Below are 10793 nucleotides of genomic sequence, written 5' to 3'. Positions count from 1 at the left end.
TCCCACTGCCAACGCTCCAAGTTCAGTCAGGCAAATTAAGAAAGATCACGACTTTAGTCAACATGTAGCCTAGGCCTATTTTCAAATAAACTAATATTTAGATTGTGTAGAAATTTCAAATGTTGGGTTTTTTCCTTGTACATGTTAGTTAAAAATAAAACAAAAATAATCTGTAATACCTTACAGTAGCCACTAGATGTCTGTATAGCCCTTTACATAAATATTCAGGGCTGTGTGTTCCCAAGTTGTGGAATGAGACATGATTGCTTAGTTTTAATAGGTTTTTAGCTACAACATAGTTACTTACAGCTATAAGACATTTTCTTAAATAGTTTATATTTTGCAAATATTTTACACAGGACCAAATTCTTAATAAATAAAAGGTTTGCAAAAAAAATTATATTTCTTCTTGCTTGACTTTATTTATATATGTGACCTTGAAGTAATCCAAAAGTAATCAGATTACATTACTTTCATATTGTGGTACTTGGATTACGTTACTGAATACTTTTTTCATGAAGTAATTTGTAACTGTAACGGAATACATTTTTAAAGTAACCCTCCCAAGTCTGATTGTTTCTGACCATGTCCATCCCTTTATGACCACCATGTACCCATCCTCTGATGGCAACTTCCAGCAGGATAATGCACCATGTCACAAAGCTCGAATCATTTCAAATTGGTTTCTTGAACATGACAATGAGTTCACTGTACTAAAATGGCCCCCACAGTCACCAGATCTCAACCCAATAGAGCATCTTTGGGATGTGGTGGAACGGGAGCTTCGTGCCCTGGATGTGCATCCCACAAATCTCCATCATCTGCAAGATGCTATCCTATCAATATGGGCCGACATTTCTAAAGAATGCTTTCAGCACCTTGTTGAATCAATGCCACGTAGAATTAAGGCAGTTCTGAAGGCGAAAGGGGCTCAAACACAGTATTAGTATGGTGTTCCTAATAATCCTTTAGGTGAGTGTATATGTACATGTATGCACGTATATATGTACACATATATGTACACATGTGCATATATGTACATATAGGAAAACGGCCAATTTTATATGTCACATATATTAAAAACCTATATCAAAACCTATATTAAAACATATATGTTATATAGGTTATTTCCAAGTGGGCGGATACGACGTTACGAAGAGTGACATTACGTAAGCAATTTCCCGTGAAAACGATCCCGCTGGGTCTAAACTCTAAACACTTATGAATATGATAGGCTTGCCATATTGGATCACGGTAAAACAAAAAATAATTTTGGATGATGTATTTGACTCATTGTAACAAAGTTATATTGTAGGCTAAGTCAACTAAAAAAGGTAGTGCTGTGCGCCTCGCGTTTTCAAACCTGAAAAACGCAACCAGGTAAAAACCTTTAAGGTTGCCAAGCCCCGTTCTCAACTCCTCCCTACCGGTGGAGACAAAGTTCCTGTATGTGTACAGGTTTAACCACACCAGGCCTAAGCGAAACAAGCTTCAACTTATTTGATAACACTCCACCAGAACGTCCTGCTCCATTTGTATTTTCATGATTTTACACTTACTGAAGATGGGCTCAAAATGAGGTGGGTTTGTTTGTTGTAGCCTATTAATGTTGAAATAAAGGTTTTAGGAATGGTGCATCACGGAAACAAGCCCAGACACAAAGCTGCGTCTTGGAAAATGAATCGTTAAACCTATGTTTTTTTTCGTCGAGCTCATTTGTGTAATTATGATTTTTTTTTAATATATAGGTTATATATCCTGTAAGTGGTTATCAAGCTGTTGTCTGCTACATGTCTATATTTCGTCACAGACTTTTTACTTTCGAATTTGAATCTGAATGTGGATTTATTTAAGAAATTGAATGGCAACATTATGTCAGTAAAATATATAAATTTGTTTGTAGTTAACAAATGAGCGCTGTAAGTATGAGCTTACATGAGTACATAGGCAAGGCTACTGAAGTGTGTGTGTGTGTGTGTGTGTGTGTGTGTTTCAGTTGCAGTTTATTTTACAGTAGCCTTGCCTATGTACAGCGCTCATACATAAGAAAGTACTGGGTCATATAAAAGTGGGTTAAGGTCAGGGTTAGTACTAGTTATTACACAGTTGTAATCACTATAATAAGTACATGTGTAACATGACTTTAAAATAAAGTGCAACTGAAATTTCGGTAACACTTTATTTACAGTGTCGTGGTTACAATTGTTTCATTTGGTTACTATCCACCCTATTCCTACACCACATGACGCTTTGCGCGAATTATGGGTGTAATTTATGTTAAGCTGTAAACAATAAATGAAAAAGGCAGCGAAATGAACGCAATATGTTAAAAAAGTGTCACAATGAGATGACATTAATCTAATCACCCTTCAATCATCGAACATTAAAAGGAAATTTGAAAGTGTAAAAGCATCAACAAGGTAGCCTATTTCAACAGACCAAATAACCCCAAAAGCGCGAGTCTATCCACAGCAATAACGGACGGGTTAAATATCACTGTAGTAAGATAAATCAATATCTGTATTATGTAATGTTGCCTTAATCAAACATTTTCATTATCTTCAGCATTGCGTGATACTATTTCAAAGTGATTTCCGTCATTTTGTCAGATTATAAATTGCATTTACCTGTGAAAACAAACCTGGAAAGAGACGTGAGGATTTGAGGAGAATAACGAGAGATTATTTGTGCATTCCAGTGAATTATTAATGGAATATATCTTAAATTAAATTTGGCAGAACAGACCACAAATGTGCAGTAGGGGCCTATATGTTGTCCTTTTTCATACTTTTACAGCGGATTGCAAAGGGTAAAAAGAAAATAATCACGAGGAAAAGAAAGCAGCGACTGAAAAGAGCTCTTGCCATAGATATTCTTGTTATAACATGTCACCTTAAAATACCAAGTAGGCTATAACGTTATTCTGATGAATTCTGAAAATAAATCATGAAGGAAAATTGACAGCACATCCAGTCAAACTGACGATCAGCTTTATTTGTAGGGCAACCTTATGATTTGAAATGATTCGTTTCAGCCTTTTTGAATGGAAGTTCCCCAAACCGGAAGTGCCACCCATAATTCAAAACGCAGTAAGGTCGTCAGGAATAAGGTGGATAGTAATAACTATAAATTGTGAATAATTACATGCAACTACCCTTAATCAAACCCTAGGCTATATGCAGTAGGCTACATGTAGTTAACTATTATTATTACACTGTAACACGGAAACCTTAAAATAAAGTAATTCAAATTTCTTCAGTGCTTTAGTGGTTCACTCCGTGTGCAAACTGTGACATACTGCTATAAAACTACAGTGCATGACTCATTTAAATAGAATGTGTTTAAGTCATTTGTCTCAGCTTTTCTTCTTTTTTTCAGTGTCGAAGGTGTTTTAAAAGCCAAACTGCTTCAGCAGGAGTGCCATTTTACTTGGTCTCTAAGAGAAGAAGACTTTGTTCTCTGTGATTTACTGAATCGTCTGGAGGAACAGATTCAGTTGGAGTTGGAATCTGACGAGGCGAGAGTAACACGATCTTACAGCAGCTTTGGATTTGTTCAGTATCTTTATGGCAACCATCAGGAAGCACTCGCAAATCTGCAGAAATCTGTGCAGCTCGCAAAGGAATACTACAAAGACAGTGATGAAGTTCTTATTGTTACCTATGGAGACCTTGCCTGGTTGCATTATCACATGAATGATTTTCCTACATGTCAAAAGTACTTGAGACAGTTAGAGAGGATCCATGGAAAATGTTCTGAAGGGTTCACTCATACTGTTGAGGTACTCAGAGAAAAGGGTTGGGCTTTTCTTAAATTCTCCCACCAATACTACAATGCTGCAAAGGAATGCTTTAGACAGGCCCTCGAAAAGAACCCTGATGACAGTGATTTAAATACAGGCTATGCTATTGCCCTGTACCGCACGACTTATGAGACCTCTGACCCTTCAGACTCGCCAACAATAAAACAGCTCGAAAGAGCTATAGAGGTCAATCCAGATGAGGCTTTTCTATTAGTGTTGCTAGCACTGAGAATGCTGCATTACAGAGATGATAGGAAGATGTTCGAAACTGCTTTGAAGAAGGTGATTGTGGCGCTGGTGATGTCCCCTGAAAACCCACATGTCACAAGATATGCAGCAAAATTCTGCCGCCAATTAGGAAACTTGGACGCTGCCATTTATCTACTGAAGAAAGCCCTGCAGGCTTCCCCAAACTCAGCCTTTATACACCATCAGTTGGCTATGTGTTTCAAATACAAAAGAAATGTCCTGGAAAAGAATAAGGCACCTGGTAAAACAGAGTTTGATGTTAAAGAGTCAAATGAAATACAGCAATACCTGGAGCTGTGCATCCGTCATTTGGAGGAGGCGATTTCCCTCAAGCCCTCTTTCATTATTGCCATGGCAGATTTAGCACAGCATTACGGACAACTTGGCAGCTTAAAAGCTGAGAGACTTTTTGAAAAAGCATTTAAAATGGCTAATAGTGAAAAGCAAGACCTACAGGCAGTTCATTGTTTTTATGGCCAATACCAGCTCTACACCAAAAGATCTGAACAACTGGCCATCTATCATTTCATGCAAGGTCTGAGGCTGCAGCCGAAATCAGAGGAAGGCAGGTTGTGTGAGGAGAAGCTGAAGAAGGTGATTGAATGTCGTATTAAAAGGGTGAAAAACCCGAATGACAGCGAGGTTTGTGCTATACAAGGATTCATTCATGAAGTGAAGAATGAAAAACTCAAGGCTGAAGAGTTTTATGAGAGAGCCCTAACAAGTGGGCTTGATTTCGGTAAATATTTTATACGTTTGTATGCTGTTTTATTTATTAAGAGGTAAGAGGGTTTTTTTAATGAAGTTCAAAACGTAGGTTTGGGTGGAGCCTAAACATTCAGTCCTATCAATCATCATTACGGGCGTATTACAGCAGACACCACGTCATCTCATTGACAAATTCTTCCCTACATACACAAAAGCAAGGCATAGGCTATGACTTTAAATATTTAGTTGTAAATATTTCAATATTTCAGATAATCTTGGAGTTCAACTATTTAATAATGAATTAATGGATTTAGTAAAAATTATATTAGACATATTGAACACATTTATGTTAAAATTCTTATGATCCATTAACTATTGATTAAGAATGTTGCCATGTGTTGTATGAATGTTTTAAACCAACATTTTTACATTTCTTAAAGAAATATGTTGGAGTTTTCCAAATTTTGGCAACCATGATCAAATTTTTCCTGTGATCTGTGAAAGTGTTTGATTAGTTGATGGCTTTCTGAATTAATGGCTTCTAAACTGAGATCTTCAGATGACAAGCTCAAAGTGTATAGTGTTATATATATTGAAAAAAATAAACGGTTTAAACAAATTTCTTCAGACAAAACACAGCATACATTTACAAAATAATTAAACTGTTTTCTCATTCCTCCATTAAATTTTGTCCAGGTCAAACCTAAAAAAATTACTCTTTTTTAAAGAAGCCATTGTCCTGAATAATTTTTTCAGTAGGCCTATTTATTATTGCTAAATCCATTTATTCAAGATCTTTAAACATGATGGGACTGTAAAATATATTGTTTAATAAGACTGACCAAAGACTGAAGATGACATATTAGGAGTCATTAAAGCAAAAAAATCAAAAGAAGTGTTTTCAAAGTAATAAAACATTATCACTGTTTTAGGAAAGCATGCATGCACATTTAATGTAATTTAGGCATTTACATTAACATTGTCATGTTTTATGATCTGTAGTTATGATCTGTAGCCATCTGTAGTTATTTGTCACTGGTCATATTTCCTATGTGGAATTAAGAGATTCATTTTCCTATAAAAAAGCATTTTAAATAAGCCTCAGTAATGTGTCATTTTTACAAATGTTGTTTTTCTTAGGTGAAAGCTGTCTTCTAACAGAGATGAGGATTTGGCTCATGAGTTTCAGTGAAACAGAAAAATCTGTTCTAAACCGGATTTTTGATGGAGGAAGTTACGAGGAAGTTGGCTGTGGTAGGCTTAAGAGTTTCAAAGGTTCAATGAACAAGAAGACTGTGCACTTGGTTGCTATTGATATTTGCAATGCCAAGAGGATTCTCAGATGGGAAAATCTGACTCCTGGGCCTCATGCCATTCTGCTTACATTTGTTCTGCATGCTGACCAATTCACAGACCAGACCAGAGAGATTCTTGAAAATTTGGAGTTTCTTGGAGAGAAACTATGGAATCACGTCGGTGTAGTTTTTATAGAGGGAGACTGTAGTATAAACGAATATACTGGATCTCAAAGAAGCGTATTGGAGTGGCTTCATGAAAAATGTGGACACAGAATCTACATCTGTGGCCCCCAACCAGAAATTACAGAAAGGAGAGAGCTTTCAGAGAGGATACAGAGGATGATCAGGAGAAATAAATCAATGCATCTGGTATTACCAGAAATTTCAGATGGAGATTCTCAGTCCCCTTCAGACATTTTGAGGGTAAGTCACTGATTCATTTCTTTTAAGATGATATCTTTGCAGATGCAAATGTGGTTTTATAATTATTTCTAATTTACAATATAATTACAATGTTCTTAAGCACGTTTTATTTTTCATAGAAGCTAGATGTAAAAGATGATATGTTCACTCCCGAGGTCATCTTTCAGGAGGGGCAAAGTAAATACAGGTATCTGTACTATATCCGCAAACAGGTGAAGTAATCTAATTTAGTGTGTCCGTTTGCATTCATATTTGATATTTTCTTTGAAATAGGTTACAGAGCAGCCATGCAGGCTGGTTCCATTGTGAGTTTACAAAGCTTGGTTTTAACATGAAGGGTGAAGGGGAGGTGCTGTACAGCACTGTTCTTCAGGACAGCGACTGTCCAGTCCCTGCCAACCATTACCAAGCAGGACCCCTGTATGATATCAGATGTGTTCGGGGTGAGCTGTCTCACCTCAGTCTACCTCACTGTGAGACCTCCATTGGTGAGTTGGCAACCTTATGAACATTATGAGAGATACTGAATGTAATCTGTGAATAATGCAAAGTCCAAAAAAATACAAAATATATAAATATAACACTAACTTATATATTTAAATTGACTGAATGTGAAGGACGTAGCAAAAAATATGAAATGTTTTCTTTCATTATTTCAGAGGATGCCTACCACTTCATGTCCGCTGTACATTACTCTAATCAGATTATTGACATTCTGAAACCTCAGAATATCACAAGCACACATGTTACAGTGAGCATCCCAGGAACATCAAAGTTTTTACTTCTGAAAACACAAAACTGGTTTACGCCTAAGATATGTGGCCAAGTGATGCTGTTCTACATAAAGAAAGTACATAGGCTGCACGTGTTTCTACAACCACGCAATGTGGACCCCAGAGAAGTATGTTTTTGTGTTCATTTTTCATCTTATTTTGGCTGACTTTATAAACAAATGACATTTTCTCTGTTTTTTTCAGGTGAGAAAATGTAATGAAGATTATACACCAATCCAGTCAGCTTGTGAATGCATGCTCACATATAACTGTGAATACAGCATGTCCTGTGATCCTGTTGAGGAACATGAACTTTCAGAGAGGCCAGTATCAACGATACAACCGTCGGTCAGTATGATTTAGAATAAGAATAAGGCATGGTGAACATGACAATGATTTCATGATTTCTCTTTTACATTTTCTAATGAATCATGGGGGAATCATGTATCAAATAGTTTATATACAACCCCATTTCCAGAAAATTTGGGAGATTTTATAAAATGCAGTAAAATGCAGTAAAATCAAGAATCTGTGATTTGTCAATTCTCTTGAACCTTGTTCAAAGAAAATATTTCCAGTGTTTTCACTGACCAACTTTATTGTATTTTGTAAATATAAACACATTTTTGGCTACAACACATTCCAAAAAAGATGGGTCAGAAACAAAATAAAAGTGAAGAGATTAGAATATCCAAGTTAAACTGTTTTAAAACAGTCCAGTGTAGGTATCATGATTGGGTATAAAAGGAGCATTTCAGTCTTTGCAAGCAAAGATGGGTTATAACTCTAACCACTTTGTTCCAAATTTCATGAGAGAATTGTCCAACAATTCAAAAATCACATTTCTAAATGCAAGTTAACAACGAATTTAGGTCTTTCATATTGTCAAAAGATGAGGGAATTCCAGAGAAATCTCAGTACATGTATGGCAAGGCGGGAAACCTCTGTTGAATGTGTGTGACCTTCGAGCTGAAATCTGAGAGCTTTCTATCCCTCCATTGACAGCTACGCAACTACCACTTTGATGCTTTAAAAAGTTCATAAAGAGATCGTAAAACTAATTCATATGAATTGAGTGGTTTAGTCCAACATTTTCTGAAGAGATTCGATCGCTTTTTATGATGAACAGATTTAATTTAGGCTTTTATTCACATATAAACATTCATCAACACACACATCAGTTGTGGTAAACTGAAGCTCAAGCATGTTCACTTGATGTGTGAGAACCAATGAGGTTCATTCTCGTGTTACGCATCACGTTTAAGCTTCTGCAAGAGGTTTGTTCTTTTGTGTCAAGCAGGTTCGGTTGAGCTTCTGTTTATGTTTGCTGATCAATGCTTCTATGTGAATAAAAACCTAAAATCAATCTGTATATGAGGCTTTATATTTATTATTACAACTACAACAGATGCTCAATATCCCCAAATCCTTGACCATTTCAGCAGCAATATTATGGACCTGTTAAATATCACTATAGTAGTAATGTCTGTATTATGTAACACACGTTGCCTTAATTAAAAATGTTCATTAACTGGAACATTGAGTGATAATATTTCAAAGTGATTTCCATCATTTTGATAGAAAATAAATATTGTATTACTTATTGTATTAATTGTATACCTACTTTAGAAACATTCCAGTAATCCCAGTCAAGAGGTATTAGATTAGGTACCGTTACAGCGGAATACAAAGGAAAAAAGAAAACAATCAGGCAGAATAGAAATGCAGTGTCTGAAAAGAGCTCTTACCATACATAATCTTGTTATACCAAGTCACATTAAAATACCAAGTATTATGTTATTCTCTTGACGTCTGAAAATAGAACATGAAGGACATTTTTCAGTCAAACTGATGGATAAGGATTATTTGTTACACAACCTTATGATTTGAAATGATTTATTTCAGTCTAATTTCAAGCCTTTAAGCAAATGCTTATTTATCAAAAGGTATCTCTGAGAAATGACCACCTTTGAGTCTTGTTACAGTGCCTTTTAATATTTAAACTCATTTGACCTCTTTCCTTTGTAAGTGCACGAAGCTTCGTTGCACTAAGCAGTGGAAACCTTTCTATCCAACATTCGATATAAAGTTACCTAATGGCGTGATGAATGTGGGATTATGCTTGAAAAAGAAAAAGCACAAGAAGGGAGAGGTTAAAGTTGAATGGAGTCTTGACATACCACTGGCAGGTAAATCACATTGGATACTCTTTATATGTTTAATATACATGCTAGACTGCAACAATATGAGCACTGCACAGTGTAAAATCTGCATGAATTGTTTAATGATTTTACTCATAGTTTAAATCAAGGGATTTATATTTACAGTTAATCTCTAAAGAGTTGAAATGAAGACATTACCAACTTTTTATCTTACAGACTATACAGCAGAAAACAGCGGACTGACATCAACCGATGAGCGTAAGAACATACATGTAACAAATTTTTTATTTACATTTGCTATTTTTTTGCTAGTCCCACTTGTAAGAGCAAGTCATTCATTCGAAACCTATTATTGTTTTCATTCGGTTTTTGAACATGTTTCATTTTCAGACAAGTGCAAGTTTCAAAACATAAGCCCACTGTGACATGTTATAACAAAATATGGATTTACTTTTAATTTAGACATTTTAACCAGCATCTCTTTTGCCTTTAGAGCTGAATAAAGTATTGTAAGTGTACTGTCTAATGTAATGTTATTTATCTTACAGCAGAAAACAGCGGACTGAACCTGTCACCAGAAGAGCGTAAGCACATACATTTAACACAATATTATAGCCATTTTATTTACATTTGCATCAGCTGTTTTTGAATCGCAGCGGAACAAAATGTTAACTTTTTTCTATCTCACAATCATTTTAATATACTACATTATTAATGACTGTTGACTATTCTACAGGTGTTTCCTTTCTGAACAGCAATAGAAGTGCCCTCATCCAAAATGTGTCAAATGTTAAAGCTATTTTAGATGGCCTTAATGACATCATTGGAAGCGAACTGTTAAGTGAAATCAATGCAATGCCAACATCTCAAAGTAAAATGAGGAGCATCTTTGACATCATAAAAAAACAAGGTTTTTGGGCACAAGTGATATTGTACAACTCGCTTTATGAAGCCGAAAAGACTCTTATAGAAGGCATAAAAAAAGAGACCAAAAAACAACTAAAGCAACAAATGCATGTAAGATGAACAACAGACTGTAAATGCAGTAATTTATGTTCAAACTCCTGCTATAACATTTTTTTTTTTTTTTATGTTATATTGTCATTGATCAGTGAACCTGTCTTTTAATCCCTTAACTGTAAACTGTTTGAGAAACTTAAGTGGTTGTAATTCAAGAATGCTTTGGAATATAGACCTGGTCTTATTTTAACGAAGACACTCAGCAGATTATTGCTGAAGTGAAAGCACTTAAAAAAATTTAAGTATGAAAAAGTAGTGGAAGTTTAAATTTACTGTAAATCCAATGTACTTTACTAAATATTTATTATTGTTTATAAAATATATATTTTACAAAATCATTTTTACTATAAAATTACTA

The 10793-nt window shown here is 35.2% G+C and overlaps 1 protein-coding gene and 1 long non-coding RNA gene across 3 annotated transcripts; one reads left to right on the top strand and one right to left on the bottom strand.

Moving 5' to 3' along the window:
- The first annotated feature begins 1421 nt into the window (after positions 1-1421).
- On the top strand, positions 1422-10690 carry LOC309499459 (uncharacterized protein). Of its 2 annotated transcripts, none has more exons than XM_082170703.1 (11): positions 1422-1580; positions 3379-4790; positions 5900-6480; positions 6600-6667; positions 6754-6968; positions 7140-7381; positions 7458-7601; positions 9283-9442; positions 9632-9673; positions 9967-9999; positions 10152-10690. In XM_082170703.1, exons 1-11 carry the CDS (start codon positions 1576-1578, stop codon positions 10439-10441), a joined length of 3192 nt encoding a protein of 1063 aa, XP_082026829.1. In that variant the 5' UTR covers positions 1422-1575; the 3' UTR covers positions 10442-10690. The 2 variants fall into 2 exon arrangements, with proteins under 2 accessions (XP_082026829.1, XP_082026828.1); XM_082170702.1 differs by having other exon boundaries at positions 9964-9999.
- On the bottom strand, positions 7658-9216 carry LOC309499494. Its single transcript, XR_014206269.1, has 2 exons — positions 8758-9216; positions 7658-8681 (listed from the first exon to the last, which is right to left on the bottom strand). It is a non-coding gene; the product is annotated as an uncharacterized lncRNA (long non-coding RNA).
- Positions 10691-10793: the final 103 nt, after the last annotated feature.

This window comes from Leuciscus leuciscus, assembly GCF_965113295.1.
Source record: "Leuciscus leuciscus genome assembly, chromosome: 5".
NCBI classification, from domain to species: Eukaryota; Metazoa; Chordata; class Actinopteri; order Cypriniformes; family Leuciscidae; genus Leuciscus; species Leuciscus leuciscus.
The sequence above is the reverse complement of the archived record's forward strand: the minus strand, read 5'-3'. Positions and strand labels throughout refer to the sequence as shown.